Here is a 16742-nt window from a genome sequence, read left to right on the forward strand (position 1 = left end):
ATCAAGTAGTTCTATAGAGGAAGAGAGGAAGATTCAGGAGGATTTGGAGAGAAATATGATGACTCTGTGAACTGCCTATAATATTTGCATGGACATACAAAAAATTAAGTGGAGAAGTGAGGCAATTACCTAAAGACTGCAGGTAAAATAAGTCCTTTTATTAGGAGAGAAACTGAAGGCATGTTGCACTTTTAAGCCCTTTGCTCTGGGGTCTCTTCCTTAGAGATGATGATGAAGAATCATGGCCATCTTAATTTACAATGCTTCTTTTAGAAGTCTTGGAACTCACTGAGGTCCAAAGACAAAACAGAATACACACACAGATGGTGTATTAGTTTCCTATTGCAGTTGTAACAACACAAACTTACTGTTGTGTTTTTAACAATAGCAAGTTATTATCTTACAGTTCTGCAGGTCAAAAGTTCTAAAATCAAGATATTGGCAGGAGACTGTGTTCCCTCTGGAAGTTCTAGAAGAGAATTTGTTTCCCTGGTTTTCCAGCTTCTAGAGACTGCCTACATTCTTCGCTTTGTGGCCCCTTCTGTCATTGTCTGGGCTGGCAGGGTAGTGTCTTCAAATCTCTCTATCTGGCCCCTCCTGCCTCCCTTTTATGAAGGACCTTTGTGATTACATTGGCTCACTGGGATAATCTGGGATAATCTCTATATCAAGATCCTTAACTTAATCACATCTGCAAAGTCCCCTTTTGCCATGTAAGGTGATGTGTTCATAGGTTCTGGGTATGAGCAGGAGGATTTCTTGGAGGGCCACGTTTTGCCCACCACAGGGGTCTGTCTTGCCCATTGCCCTAGGGTACCCAGTCTCATGAAGACCAAAACAAGGTGACTTTCTTCTCCTCTTTGCAAGTCCTTGAGGTGTTGGGTCAAACTTACAGTTAGGAGTTGATATGTCTACAAACACTTTTGGTAAATTGGGGGTTATGTGGGGCTTGTTTAATAAGATAGGTCATCTAGGAAGAAAAGTTTCATTATTATTTGAAGTTCGTTATTGTGCTATGTTGGGAATGGGCATTGAAGTGACGTAAATATACTTTCAGCATGTGTGTAAGAGCAGAATAACCTCTAAAATAGGAGAAAAATGGGCAATCACCCTAAATCCCCCCATGGGGGGCCTTGTATTCTTGGAAGAGGGGTGCCAGCTAGTTCCTAGTCCTTGTAGAAAGTATAGTGACCACTTCCTCTAGTAGCATTTCCTGACTTCCTAGCCGTACTAGAAGTTCCTCTTCTGTTCTTCCACGATGTCTGGGGCAGAGCTTTATTTTAGAGCATTTATCACATTGTAATTCATTGCTTGCTTATCTGTCCTACTAGATTTTGCTATAGGTAGAGATTATACCCTATTCCCCACTGCATCCCCTTTGTGTCTAATACCTGCCTACCAATAATCGTATATGGAATGGATGAATGAAAGGAATTGTTTCCATAACAGCTTCTGAATCTCAAATTTCCCTCAACGTTTTTTATTTTATATTTCTCATTGACTTGTAGGAATACTATAATGGTAAATGAGATAATTTCTCTAAAGTGTGTAAGATCTTTTGAGAAATGTTTCATTAGGCTAAGGCTCATGCACAGCTAATCAAATGAAGCCCAAATTTATTCTGTTTCTTTAGTTTTATTTGTCAAAGTTGTTGGCTGGGAAAACTTGCTTCCATGATGAATTTGATCCAACTGGCAAAAAGGTATGCAATTTTACATAAAGCCTGACAGGTTGAAGGCACATAATAAAGCTTTGAATAATGAGAGAAGGAATGGTTAAATAATTAATAATAAGAGCTATGCTGTATTGGCCACTACACTTTTAACCGCATGCCTTTTAGGAAAGTGGACAAAACAAAATAAAGCAAAACACATACTGAATCTTGTATGTAAACCCATTAATTCCTTGTTGTTGGCCAAGTAGAAAGTGTTTCTCTTCAATTCTCATCATTGGTGTATTAGTCAGCTTTTGCCGCAGTAACAGTCAATCCTCAAAATTTCAATGGCTCAGCAGTTAATTTTTGCTTCCATGATGGGAGGGCTGTGGGCTGGCTGTGACTCTGCTGGCCATGGCTGGGCTTCCAGAACTCTGTTGGGCTCTACTAGCTAGACAGATCTTTTCATTCTTGGATGAAGTCAATGAAGCAGCCACTCCTTAAGATATGCTCTTCTCAGGGTGGGGCACCGGAGCACAAGAATGGGGAGAACAGAGGTAAACGATGCAGGTACCTTAAGGCTTCTGCTCCATTGGCTAACAGAAGTCACATGGTCAAGTCCAGAGTCACTGCAGCGGAGAAATACCCTATGCCTACAGGAAACATTTCCAGGATGCAAGGGGACAAAAAGTTGTGAACCACTAATACAATCTATCACATCTGTGCCCGAGGTAATGCTTGTCAAAGCCTGCCCTTTGGCTTTTTGTAATATTAACTGCTAGTTAAAGCTTTTATTTGAAGTTAAATTTATTTAATTTAAATAGCAAAGGCAGTTGTATGGTCTTCAATCGGCTCTATATCCATAGGCCCCACAGGTAAAAGGAAATAGATTTGGGAATTTTAGCTAAAGAAAAAATTTAATTTTATAAGTATCAGTGTTTTCATGAGGGTCATGATGGTCAGTCATTCTTTACATCTGTGAATGTCCAAGCCAGCAGAAAAGGATTTAATTAAAGTAGAGATATTGGGGTATAGTTACCATAAGGAACGATTTCTTGACCAGTCAAGTGAAAAAGACATGAAAGGGGTAAAAGGTCTCCCTAGTGGATAATTAAATCATTCATCTGCTGGAAGGAGGAAGGCTGGGCCAGATGACAGGTTTCTGCCAATTTTCTTGTTTATAGTACTTTGAATTTTGAAATAAAGAAGTCCTTTTAAGACAGATGGTATTAAAATTCTTCTTACATCAGTAAAATGACACTGGGAAACTTAGAAGCTGGCTTAATGCAGAAAATGAAAATAGTAAGAGAAACAGATGTGAGAGGAAAATACAACTCTAAGCATTCATTGTTTACTTTTGAGAGAATAGAACGTCATAGTTAATTCCAATTTTAATATACTTATTTGTTTTATTCGTGCTTTCAACAAACGTTTAATTAGTACCTACTATGTGTCAGACATTGTGATAGGTGCTGGTTGGCTAAGAAATTAAATAATTTATAGTTAAAAGAGCTGATAAATCAGCTATAAATGTCATGATTACCATCAATCTTCCTCAGAATTTTTTGCATACCATTTAAAAAAGAGAATAAGGTTTTAATTTTTTAATAAATATACATTTTATATAAATACAGATTATTTACATTTTATTTCTATGATTTATAGTCATGAAAATCTAGATGCTAAAAAATTTATGCTTTTCAGATGATCTATATACCTTTCTTGGGCATTTATTTTCTTTCTTTCTTTCTTTTAAAGAATAAATATCCTATGGTCTTTTTTAAGATTTTATTTATTTATTCATGAGAGACAGAGAGAGAGAGAGAGAGAGAGAGAGAGAGAGAGAGGCAGGGATCCCTGGGTGGCGCAGTGGTTTGACGCCTGTCTTTGGCCCAGGGTGCGATCCTGGAGACCCGGGATCGAATCCCATGTCGGCTCCCGGTGCATGGAGCCTGCTTCTCTCTCTGCCTGTGTCTCTGCCTCTCTCTCTCTCATTCTATGTGACTATCATAAATAAATAAAAATTAAAAAAAAAAAAGAGAGAGAGAGAGGCAGAGACACAGGCAGAGAGAGAAGCAGGGTCCATGCAGAAAACTTGATCCCAGGACTCCAGGATCATGCCCTGGGCTAAAGGCAGGTGCTAAACCGCTGAGCCACCCAGGGATCCCACCTATAGTCCTTTCTTCTCCCCTCAGCTTTTCTGACATATCATGGACAAATAAAATTGTAAGATATTTAAAGTGTACAGTGTAATGATTTGATATACATATACCTGTGAAAGGTTTTCCCCCTACTAAGTTAACACATATGTCATCTCTCATATTTACCTTGTGTTTGATAAGAAATAACAGCCTTCCCTCCAATACCTGTCCCATTGACCCTTCAATTTTGATTCAGGAGCTTCTTTTAGGGGCACCTGGGTGGTTCAGTGGTTGAGCCTCTACCTTTGGCTCAGGGCATGATCCTGGAGTCCTGGGTTGGAGTCCCACATTGGACTCCTTGCATGGAGCCTACCTTCTTCTCCCTGTGCCTGTGTCTCTGCCTCTCTCTGTGTGTCTCTCATGAAAAACTAAATAAAATCTTTTAAAAAATAAAAAGAACAGTTAAGTTCTACTCTCTTAGCAAATTTTATTTATAGAATATGGTGTTGTCAACTGTAGTCATCATGTTATGTTAGATCTTCAGAGCGTAATCATCTTATAGCTCAAAGTTTGTATTCTTTTATCCACCTCTCCCTATTGCCTACCCCCCCCCAATGCCCAGCCCCTGGCAACCACTTTTTTTTTTTTTACGAGTTTGTCTTCATTCATTCATTCCACATATAAGTGATACCATGCAGTGTTTAACTTTTCTCTGTCTGGCTTATTTCACTTAGCATAAAATCCTCCAGGCTCATCCATGGTCTCAGGCATCTCGAATAAGCTCTGAGGTGTTTTAAAATGACAACTTATCCTCTCTGACAGCAAATTACTGTTTTATTTGCCTTTGAGGGGGATTTGTGAGCAGGGCAATGGGTAGTTCAAAGACTCTTGCATTGGTGAATCTCTTTTAAGAAATTATCTCTTGAAAAGTCAAACAGCACAGCATCATTACAAATGAGATTTCATCAGCGCAGACCGCCGAAGAGGCTCAGAAATCAATAGTTCTCTTTTTTCATGCACAGCTACGGTTATGACTTTAAAAAAAACGACAGAAATATTTGTCACAGTAGCTGCTATGTGGCATTACTGGGTCTTAATCTGTGTGCTAGCGAGAGAATGTGTTTGCTTATTTGTCATACTCAACCTATGATAATCCTAGTTGACACTTCTGTAGTGTTTACCAAGGGGCAGGCAGATTGAAGCACTTCAGAACTGCTGACTCATTTAATGCTCACAGGAGGGTAGGCGCTGTTTCTGTAGCGCCAAGTTATCCCCATTTTGTAGATTAGAAAACTGAGGCGTAGAGATGCTAAGTACTGGCCCAAAGTCACAGGACTAGTAAATGGCAGGCTTGGGCTATGACCTCAGACGGTGTAGCCCCGGTTTGCTACCTTTTATAAAGCGAGCCCAGTAACCGGAGATCTTATTAGACCTCAAACCTGATCCCTGCTCCGTTCGGTTTCATCCTACCCTCAACCTTGAGCTTGATTTTTCTGCACCTGCTGGTTAGGACCACGAGTTTGTCATTGCCTCCCTTCATGCAAGTGAAGGACTTTCCGTAGATTCGGTGGTGTTTGATTGTAAAAATATACAGTGTACACACACAGTAATATGGATGATGATCGTTCGTTAACCCAGACCAGAAAGGCTTGACAGGCCCTAAAACGAGCACCCGTTCCCCAAGAGCAGATGGAAAAAGTGCAGGGGCCGGGAGCCCGGGAGACAGTAGGGTCTGACCTCAGGCGGCCGCGCGGGGCCCGCTGTCCCCCGAGGTCGCCCCCGCCGGCGGCGCGACTCAGCGCGTGGCGTCGCGGGGACCTGAGCCCCCGGGTCCCTCCGGGGGTCGCGGCTCCCGGGCCCCGGCGCGTGGCCGCGCGCGGCCGGGACAGGCTCGGCCCGGGCGGCGGCCCTGCGCGCGGCGGGGGTGCGGGCTGCCCGCGGGGCGCGGCGGGGCGCGGCGGGGCGCGGCGGGGCGCGGCGGGGCAGGGCGGGGAGCACGCGGGCCCGGCCGCCCCCCGCCGCCCACCCGGCCGCCCCCGGCTGCGGCTGCCGCGCAGGCCGGCTCCCAGGCCGGCTCCCAGGCCGGCTCCCAGGCCTCCCGGCTGCAGCCCGCGGCGGTCTGCGTCGCTCGCCGGGTCGCCCCCGCCTCCCCCCGCCCGGTGCCCGTCGTGCTCGTCCCCTGCCACTTGGGTCCGGGCGCGCCGGTGGGTTTGGCCTGCGCGGCGGCGGCGGCGGCGGCGGCGGCGGCGGCGAGGCGGGGGAGCGAGCGGGCGCGAGGGGCGGGAGCCAGTGCCTGTGAGTCACCGGTACCTGGGGCGCGAGCGACGCAGAGCGAGCGGCGCGGAGCCCGAGCCGGAGCCGGAGCCGGAGCCGGAGCCGGAGCCGAGCCGGGGCCCGCGAGCGCGGCCGCCCCCCCGCCGGCGCCAGGCCCCCGCCGCCCCCCGCCCCCCGCCCCCCGCCGCCGCCCCCCGCCGCCCTCCGCGCCCGGCTCGCTGGGGTCCGGCGCCCACTCCCGGCCCCGGCGCCCGGCCGCGCGCACCCTGCCGCCCGCCCAGAGGCGCCGCGGGGCTCGCCGGGGGATGTCACAGCGGCTCCTCGGAGCCCCCAGCCGCCGCCGCACAGCCGCCGCCCCTGGGAACCGCGACGATGAACCCCCAGTGCGCCCGCTGCGGGAAAGTCGTGTATCCCACCGAGAAAGTCAACTGCCTGGATAAGGTGAGCGGGGGGCGCCGGGCCAGCCCCGACCCTGCGGGCGCCGCGCTGCACCTGCTCCGGCAACTTTCGGCATCTGGGACGCGAGGAGAGGAGCGGGTCGGGGCACGCGGGGGGCACGCGGGGGGGGGCACGCGGTGGGGGGCACACGGGGGGACCGGGACAGCAGCTCGGCGGGCGGGGCTGACGGCGGGCGCCGCGGGGTTTGGTCGGGCTGCGGGCTGCGGGCTGCGGGCGGCGGCCTCGGCGGAGCTGCTGCGGAGCGCGGCCCCGGGTCCGAGGCGCCCCGGCCGGACGCACCCGTTCCCCCCGCGCCCCAGCGCCCCCCCCCCCGGCGGCGAGGTGGGGCGGCAAATAATAGTTAATACGCCGCGGGGCGGCCGCTGCGGCAGTGCTAAGAATAATCCCGCCCGGGAGCTGGCTGCGCGCGGCCGGCGGGATCCACGGGGCTCACCCGGCTGGGGAATTCCAGAGCAAGCGCTGTAGGCCGGGCCCCCGCAGCCCTGCTCCCGGCCCTCCCCCGGCGCGGACGGCCTGCACCCTCCCGGGAGGGCGACCCCCGGAACCAGCCGGGCGGCCCCCGGAGCCCGCGCGTGGTGATAGATGCCTCGGGAGAGCACCCGGCGTCGCGCCGCTCGTCCCGGGCTGAGCCCTCCTTTCCCACGGTTTAGCAGGAGCTGGACCGGGACGGAGGGTGCGGGCCGAGGCTGCGTACGGGGCCCCCTCGTCCTGCGCCGTCGGGTCGCCCGACTTCGGTGGCCGCGTGTCTACTGAGATGCGACAGACACCGAGTGTAGGCACTTTGCCCTGCATTCGCCTTCCTTGTGAAGCCACGACGCAGCTTCCATTTCTCCATCAGCCAGTTCAGGATTCCCTTCTAGCCGCTCCCAGAAGTGCGGAAGGGATAGAGCCGTGCAGCTCTTCCGTCTGAGTCTGTTCTGGTGGAGGGGATTCATTTAAGACTCAATTTTAATAGCTGCCTGCCTTATTTACTCAAGGGAAAGTGGGCAAACACATCCACTGTTACCTACAATCATTGCGTTGCAGTGTTTCTCAAATAAGGGTGGTGAGCGCGGTGCACCAAAAATAAACTCCTTTCTGTACCCACCCTGGAAAGCACTGGCATTGTACTAGACTTTTAAATATTTATTATTTTCTTTTTCAGTATTGGCATAAAGGATGTTTCCATTGTGAGGTCTGTAAGATGGCTCTCAACATGAACAACTACAAAGGCTATGAAAAGAAGCCCTATTGTAATGCGTAAGTATTGTCAACACAGAATGCCAGGTGTGGCTTCACAGCAGAACATGAAAGTGAGTGGATCTGCCTGTTCTGAAGAACTGACTCACGGTGTCGTGCAGGTGTGGCCGTGGCCAATGACTTGTTTATGCCACAGACTCTGGGGCCACGTACTTTGTTGAAGGGTCATCGCATTTACGTCTTTCTCAACGTGTAGGGTAATTTGTGGATGTCTTCGCCCGGGTTCGTTTTTTGACGTTCACAGTGTTGCGGAGCTGGGAACATTTGTTAGAAGCTGCAGAACTACACACTGAGAAAGTGTGGGCTCTGAAGTACATGTCAGCTTTCCATTTTAATCATATGATGTTGCCATATTGCGATTTTATATCTGAACCTAGTTGCTAGGGAAAGGAGTCTCGCTTAATCTTAGCCGAGACCACTCCAGAGATCGTAGAGCTTTCACGGGAAACTGAAGGCTTGAGAGATAGGTATTTCTGGCTGGTTAGTAGTAGGTCTGTTGGTGGGGATTAAAGAAGGTAACCTTTTTTTGGCAGGCTTTTCTGTAGGCGTGCTTTTAGACTATACTACTAGCAATTAGCTAGCGTTTATACGGTGCTTACCATGTGCCAGGCCCTGTTCTAAGTAAGCACTTTATGCATACTGACTTGTTTAATCTTTACAGACTCAGGAAGGGGCTCAGATCATTCCTGGAATCTGGAGATGGGTAAACATTGGCTCCAAATCTCTACCTTGCTGCCCTGGGGCGTGTGCCTCTCCACTTCTTGAGCATCCTTCCACCCCAGAGTGTTTTCAGCTACGTGCTCTTGGCCCTGACTGTTGAACCACCTTCTACTGGTTCCCCTTTGGGGGCCAGGCCTATTGGTCATGGAGGTGGCAGGGGATCCCTAGCCTCTTGGCTGGAATATTGCCAGAGACTCATCCTCTCTAGAGTTTTTGAAGTGGGTTTGTTCAGGTCTTCTGGAGATGGAGGGCCTGTGGTTAACTGACACTTCACTCATGGGACTGTGTTTTCATAGATAGTAAATTTTTGGCAAACAAAAGTGGTGTGCTCATACCTCTCTGGTGAAGAACTTTTTTTTTTTTTTTAAATCTCTTTGTATATCTGTTGGTTCTAGCTTAGTGCTTATAGATAGACTAGGAACTTTGCAAGAAATCAGCAAATGGGGCACTGAACGGAATTCAAGACTTTCTTGGATAAGTGAAGTTCTTAGATATGGCCTGAACTCATCAGTGTTTTTCAACCCTCCTATACCGTGCCTTTTATCAGTATAACATGAAGCAAAAATGAGATTTCAGTGTCATGGTCTCCTGCTTCTGTGTCATGAGAGACTGGCTAGCCATCAAAGGCAGTCAGCAGTACCTAGATGGGAAAAAGTCTCCTACAACCCGTAAACGAGATAATTGCTCTTTAATTTAAAGGAAAGCGAACCATTTTCCCATAACTACTCCAGCCCGTAGTCTGATTCGATCAGGCTTTATGGGCCACATCAAGATTCTCCTCTTGGAGTTTAACCTGGTGGTAATAATGCCTTTGGGTGGCCCTTGTAGGCCTGGAGGAATGAATCGGGAGGAGAAGAGGAAAGATAGGAGAGAAAGAAATTGAGGAGAGAACAGTTAGGTTTAATATGACATGATACATATAGATATCTAATTATATGTACGTGTTTATATACACACATACATGCACATGTATACATATATAGATAGGAAAAATAATTGAATTAGGGTGAAAAGAAATGGCAAGAATAAAAGGACAGAGAAAAAGAGGTACAACCGAAGGAGAGAGTGTTCGGTTGGTTGGGGCCACTTGAAAATTCAGTGCTTACTGTTTCAGTTCAGCCCAATTAAAAAAGAATATCAGATTTTTCAGCAAGTCATGGCTGGCTGGCTTGCACCCTGACTTAAGAGTGAACTAGTGCCCAGAACTGTTGAGTTTGGACCCCAAAACTAAAAGCCTCTAATTGTAGATGGGAAACATCCTGCTGTGTTATTTCATAGGCCCGAGTCTTATTTTAAATACTTTGGGTATGTCTCAATCAAATGCTTAACAGATTTTCTCTCTAAACTTTCTTGCAGAATTCAAGTACTTTGATATTAGGTTTAAGGGGAATTTTGGGGACACCCTCTCAGATTTCTTGCTTCGTATGAAACCTGGTGGTTCACTTTATTGAGCAGAGCAACCGGGAAAAGACAGAAATCTAGCTTTAGTGGGTGAATGCTTCGAATTGATGGTGTCAATTTGTTTAATTTAGCTTTAAGTTCATGTCACAGCTTGATATGCTGTCTCCAGAAACAGAGCCTGGCAAAGTTGCAGGTTCTGTCTGCTGTGAAGGTTCCAGGCTGGAAGGCCTCTATTCTCAACCCTTATTTTTCCAAGGGCACAGGTTGCCATGTAAACTTGCTGGGCAGCATGGATTACCCTCTGGGGATTCTGAAGCCTCCGCTCTAATCCAGGTGGTGTGTGTCTTTCAGTTGCTCCCTGTGGTCTTGGCCAGAAGGGTTGCCATAATTTCTCTGGGTCAATGGTGGAAAATTGATTCTCTGAAGCATACTGTTAGGCGAAAATGAAACGTTCTGTGTCCATGTAGAACAATATTTTATCTGTACCCAGTTTGGCTCAGGAGTCCGTGTATGTCCACAGTTTAGATGAAAGTAACTATTCTTCCCCCTTGCAACTTGATATTGTGAAAATTTTCATATACACAAAGTGGTTGAAAGAATGATACAATTGACCTCTGTATATCTTCCACGGAAATCCCACTGTTACTAACATTTTGCCACATTGGCTTCATATTTCTACTTAGTTCTAATACACAAATATATTTATTATTGTCAGACCATTTGTCAGTTTCATGCATCAAGTTAGTTTCATATGTGGATATTTCATCCCTGAAAACAAGCGCATCATCCTTGTACTAAGAATAAGGATATTTTCTTAAAGAGTCATAAACCCATTGTCACGCGTAGGAAAGATTAACCAAAATTTCAAAATATTGAAAATCCTGTCTATTTTCACATTTCCCCCATTGTCCTAAGAATGTCTTTTATAGCTGCTTTTTTCTTTCTTTTTTTTTAATTTTTAAAATTTATTTATGATAGTCACACACACACAGAGAGAGAGAGAGAGAGAGAGAGAGAGGCAGAGACATAGGCAGAGGGAGAAGCAGGCTCCATGCACCGGGAGCCCGACATGGGATTCGATCCCGGGTGTCCAGGATCGATCGCCCCCTGGGTCAAAGGCAGGCACCAAACCGCTGCGCCACCCAGGGATCCCTGCTTTTTCCTTTTGAACCCAGGATCCAGTTAAGGTTCATGCTTTACATTTAGTTGTTGTGAAAACACCTTTTTTTGGATTATTGGAGTTATTCAATATTTAATTTCATTTCTGTTGATTTACATAATTTGTCAGAGTTTCCATGAAGAGGAATTACATAGCATTTCTTATGAAAAAAACATAATTAACAAGAACCTTTAAAATAAATATTAGGAATATGTTTAAAAATTTGAAAGGATAAACAGGCGTTTAAGTTTATTTTAAGAAAACATAAAAGCTTTTTATTTTAATTGATACCTGGGGGCATTTTTTTTAATGGAATGAAGTAGTGAGTATTTTCTTCACTTTAAATATGTTGCTTGTTTATATTCTCATGTGTTTAGAGAAGAAACAAGTTTTCTGTTTGATTTCATGCAAAGGAGAACACGTATAAAATATAATTTGCATAATATTTAAATTTTGATCTTTTGATAGAATGATCAAAGTGTATTACACACTAGATGTAACATGGGCATAACACACATTTAGCTCCTAATGTGATAGTGCACACTGTTAAAATATTTAAAAACAAACCAGCCTACTTGAATACATGCCATGTTTTCATAGCCTTTATGTTTCATAAGCAGGCCGTGGATTTCTTAGCACATTCAGGATTTTTTTCATCATAGAACTTGCAAAGAAAAGGGGACTAGGCAATATTTTTTTTTTTTTTTGCTAAGAGATGTTGAGAAAATAACACTAGATGATTAGACAACAAACATACCTCGTATTTGTATGTGAATTTATATGCCAAGTTAAACTACCCAACAAGCCACCCAAAGAATATAAACCCCAAGGCCATTTGACAAATAAATTATTTAACTTATCATGCGTGAAAGTCAAAATTGCATTTATTATGTGTTTGTAAAGAACATGTCATTTCTTCATATTTTCTGAGGTATATTATAGCTTAGAAATAGCAATGTCAATGACTGGCCAGTTAATGTACTGGCACCAAAGGCCTAGTTATTTTTAGATCGGGGAGGGCCCAGTTAATGATGCAGTAGTTTTGTTTTTTTTTTTTGAAGATTTTCTTTATTTATTCATGAGAGACACACAGAGAGGGAGTGAGGCAGAGACACAGGCAGAGGGAGAAGCAGGCTCCATGCAGGGAGCCCGCTGTGGGACTCGATCTCGGAACTCCAGGATCACGCCCTGGGCTGAAGGCGGCGCTAAACCGCTGAGCCACCCAGGGATACCCAGATGCAGTAGTTTTAAGCAGGACCTTGGCAATAATTTCCCCCAAGTCATCACTTGTGTAGAAATCTCTTGGGGGCTGAGAATTTGTCCCGTCTGCCCACATTTGATATACCTTGTGTCTGTGTCAAATGTATCTTTAAATATGGGGCTGAAAGAACACAAATATCTGTGCTCAATATGTTTAACTATCTTTCCAAATAAGATTCCCTCTCAGCAAATAGTTTCACTTAACACGATTTTGGGCGATGTTAAAAATAAAACAGTAGGAGCTGTGCGCCGTGTTTACTTTCGCTCTGCCTGTGTTAGCGTTCGTCTTGTGAATACTTATTGACTATCTATAGCCGGGGAGATGCTGAGCTAGATGCTGCTCATTATGAGCCACCCAGAAGGGCCGGTGCCACTCAGCCCGCCTGTCTTGAGGGTGATTATCTAGGCCAGTGCGCCACTAGCTCTCACTTACCATTTCTCTTCTGGTCAGTCCTGGCTAATGCCTTTTGCGAAGGGGTGCTCTGAGGACACGGAAGGAGATTGACTTTAAACCTGAGAGTTTTTCCACCATGTATTTCCCTTATCTCCGTTTGGACCTCTCAAACTCGGTTCTATGACCCTCCAAGGGCTTGAGTTGTCTCAAGGGGACTTATGAAATTCTTGCTATTAAGTTAGCTTTAATTAAGAACTTTTCATGAAAGGCGCTCTGGTGTAATTGGATCTTTGAAGCAAGACAGAACTGGATTTGAATCCCGGCTCCATCATCTTCTGCTGAGCAAGTGCCTTGATCTCTTAGCTTCAGTGTCTTCATCTGTGAAATGGGAATGGCGATGCTTACCCTTACAGGGCTGTGTGGGACTAAGGAGACCATGCACGGCAAGGTTCCAGCAGTTTCTGGCCTGTAGCAGACCTGCAGTAAACAGTAGTTTTTATTTCCTCAGTGGTACTTTTTTAAAAAAAAATTATTTTTATTTATTTGAGAGAGAGCATGAGTGGCAGAGGCAGACGAAAAAGCAGACTCCCTGCTGAGCAGGAAGCCTAATGTGGGGCTTGATCTCAGGACTCTGAGATCATGATCTGAGCCAAAGGCAGATGCTCAATGGACTGAGCCACCCAGGTGCCCCCCACCCTTACTTTTTTTGAGAAATGAGGAGGAAAAAGAGGGTAGAGGGAGAAGAGGAAGTATATAAAAGACATAATAGTTGTGCCTATTACAAGGTTTATACCAATGTTTTTCACACTGCAGATTGCTACCCATTAGAGAGTTATATTCAGAGAGAGAGAGAGAGAGAGAGAGAGAGAGAGAGAGAGAGAGGTCAAGCATATCAGAGTGCATCTGACTAGGGAAATATGTATTGTTTTGGTAAACATTTTTTTCCCAGTTGTGTGTGTACAGAGTGTATTGGATCATGACATAAACAAATATTTTTCCTGGAAGTGGTGGTCAAAAAAATTTGAAAAATACTAGTTTAGTTCCATATTCTTAATGCCCCCCCCCCCCCGCCCCGCACATCGGAGAGCACTGAAAGTTGCCGATGAGGACTACCCTGTGTGCACAGAGTTCATGAATTCAGATAGCCATGGCTTTCCCATTCTGGGGGCCAACCACACCCTCTCCCATACCTCATCGCTATCAGGAATCAGCTCGGCCATCAGAGCCACCATCACCATCCCATGAAGGAACTGTGGGCTTATCTGTCTGTACCCTCTTCTAGCTTGGGGTGACTCTGAGGGCATCTGTCTTGCTCCCTCTGCATCCCCAGAGCCTGGCACTTTGCACTCAATAAAGATTAGCTGCATCAGTGAGTGTGAAGGTCATGCTGCCTCGGTGTAGTCCTGCCTGCCTCCCTAGAGAGGGCTGCAGCCCAGCCTACTTTCTCTTGAGCAGGCAGGCAGAGGGGGGCAATGTGAGAAGCTGGCTTGGGAGTAGGCTCTGAGGAACCCGAATGGTGGTGTGGTGGTCAGGTTTCACAGAGTCTGAGTACCAAGGGCTGAAGTCTCCCCGCCGAGGCTCGCCATTGCCAAGCCATAATGAGCATGGTAGGATTTCCCTTCACTGCTTACAGGCTCAGTTTCAAAACTTGGTATTGTTCTAAAAGATTCTTTATTTTTTTTTTAAGATTTTATTTATTTATTTGACACAGGGAGAACACAGGCAGAGGGTGCAGCAGGCAGAGGGAGAGGGAGAAGCAGGCTCCCTGCTGAGCAAGGAGCCCAGTGGATGGGGGACTCCATCCCCGACCCAGGGATCATGACCTGAGCCAAAGGCAGACGCTTAACCCACTGAGCCACCAAGGTGCCCCTAAAAGATTCCTTATTGATGTTCATTTATTTTCTTCTGGGTTTAATTATCATCTGGGAAATAAGATAATAATTTCTACCTAATAGGAGCTCTATAGAAATTAAATGGGGGGGGGAATAATTTGTAAGTCTTAGCACATCAAATGACACCTATTAGGTATGCAAGTGGAGTCCCTTCCCTTAATTATAAATTGAAAATGGTCTCATATTTCCCCCTTAAGGAGAGGGGGAAGTGTCACATTGTTAAAAGTAACAATTTCTATGGAAGGATATTGTGGTTTGCAGGAGTTCTAGGTAGCATCAATTATAATATGCCTTACCTGACTTTTTAGTTACATACTATATAGAAAAAAATTCAACTTCTTGCTCCTTGATACACACCTGACGTGGGAGGATGATAGGGTTGTTGTTGTTGTTTGCATTTTTGTTAAAATTGGACGATTGAAAGTGATGAGTGGAGACATTTTATTTGAACCAAACAAAAAGATTCCAGTGTATATACAAAGTGATTAGCTTCTCAGTTGCCTTATTGAACCATTGATGGTATCTCATGAATTTTATTATCTTTTGAAATCATTGTAGAAGACTGTATTTACGCATCTGTTACATTTAAAAATGTTTAAGAAAGGGGTTCCTGGGTGGCTTAGTCAGTTAAGCGTCCAACCTTTTGGTTTCTCCTCAGGTTGTGATCTCAGGGTTGTGAGGTTGAGCCCCAGGTTGGGCTCCTTGGGACTGTCTGCTTAAGATTCTCTCTCCCTCTCCCTCTGCCCCTCCCCACCCTACTCTCTCTCTGATATAAATAAATCTTAAAAAAAAAAAAAGTGTTTGTGAAAGGCGCCTTCAGTGTGTAGTCTCTTTATGATGATGTATTTATTATGGAATGATGCCAGATGAGAAAAGATCTGGAGATGAAGCACAGCAAATATCTCCTAAATCACGGTGAAATGCAAGGTTAATGCAAGATATAGATGTGTGCGCTTAAGGGGATATTGATTATGTGTCAGGGGCCTGTGGAAAGGTGCATTTTGGTATGTCTTCTTTAAACGTTTTCAGAGGAGTGCTTTACAAAGGAAGAGTGGTTCCTGGGGATGTCAGGAGTGAGGGAGAAGCAGACATCCCCCCACAGGACACCCTCCTTCTCCAGAGCCTGAGGCCCCTCCAAACTCCTCCTTTAGAGGAACAGAAAGTTGAATTTCTTTTCCTTTCTGTTTCTGTTCTATACTCAGTGTTACTAAAAGCCCTAGGCTTGTAGCAGTGTGAGAAGTGGGGTCTAGAGTAATATTTATGAGCGGAGTACCCAGAACATTTCACAGGCTTAGTAAAAGCATTATTACTGATTCTGAAGTTCTGCTAGTGAATAAAACATTGTGCAGCCTTTCTTGTCGAACCGAGGTATGGGGCATGGACAGAACCAGAAAACAGGAACTTGTGAGAAGGCCCGGGTTTGAACAGCGAGGATTGTTCCAGTACTGGAAACATATTATTAATTTTATCTGTAGTCATCTGTGCATTTTTCTTTGCCACGTCTTTGAGGGAGTTGCTTTGTGTTCAACTTTTGTTTATTTTTTCACACTCTGTTGACTCATTCCCATTGAATCCTAGGAGGAGCTAGAAGAAAACTAGTTCGACGTGTGTATTTTTGAATAGCGTCAGATCGATAGGCAGACTGGTGGTCTGCTATACTTGTGCTTCAGCTCAGCAGTCTAAGAAGCCATTTCGACAAAAATCCTTGATTAGATCCCCTGATGCTCATTATCCATCAAAGACAGGAGCAGGTCAGCCACAGAGAGCGTGGGGATATGGGATAGCTGTGCTCAGCTGAGGGCCAGAGGCTTGGGGTGTGGACTTAGACAGATGCCCACCAGCATTGAATTTGGTCTTTAAATGTGACTTCATTATCCATTAATTGATCAAGAACGTGACCTCCACCGACTCAGGCAACGTGCAGGAGCATTAAGACCAATGTAGTAAGCGCACATGTCAGTGTGGAAAGACACATTGGATGAACAGATGTGTTTTTGATGTTATGTTTGGATGTCTGTATTATCCTCTCCTGGCTACTCTTCCCACCATACATGTGCCGGAGCCTTAAGCATCTCTGTTGTCCTCCACCCCTCTCTCGCCCTCATCCTGGCCCTGTATTCATTCCCTCAGTCCTTGCCCCTGCCCAGGC

General features: G+C 45.8%; 1 protein-coding gene across 2 annotated transcripts in view; it reads left to right on the forward strand.

Annotated features, from left to right (window-relative positions):
- The first annotated feature begins 6272 nt into the window (after positions 1–6272).
- The window catches only part of NEBL (nebulette), a 344980-nt gene continuing 334510 nt past the window's right edge, over positions 6273–16742 (forward strand). For both annotated transcript variants that reach the window (XM_055331427.1, XM_055331428.1), the window contains exons 1-2: positions 6273–6510; positions 7673–7767. In XM_055331427.1, the coding sequence (XP_055187402.1) occupies positions 6442–6510; positions 7673–7767 (164 nt within the window). In that variant the 5' untranslated portion in view covers positions 6273–6441. The remainder of the gene's footprint in view (positions 6511–7672; positions 7768–16742) is intronic.

Source organism: Nyctereutes procyonoides, unplaced genomic scaffold (assembly GCF_905146905.1).
Source record: "Nyctereutes procyonoides isolate TBG_1078 unplaced genomic scaffold, NYPRO_anot_genome, whole genome shotgun sequence".
In the NCBI taxonomy this organism is placed as follows: Eukaryota; Metazoa; Chordata; class Mammalia; order Carnivora; family Canidae; genus Nyctereutes; species Nyctereutes procyonoides.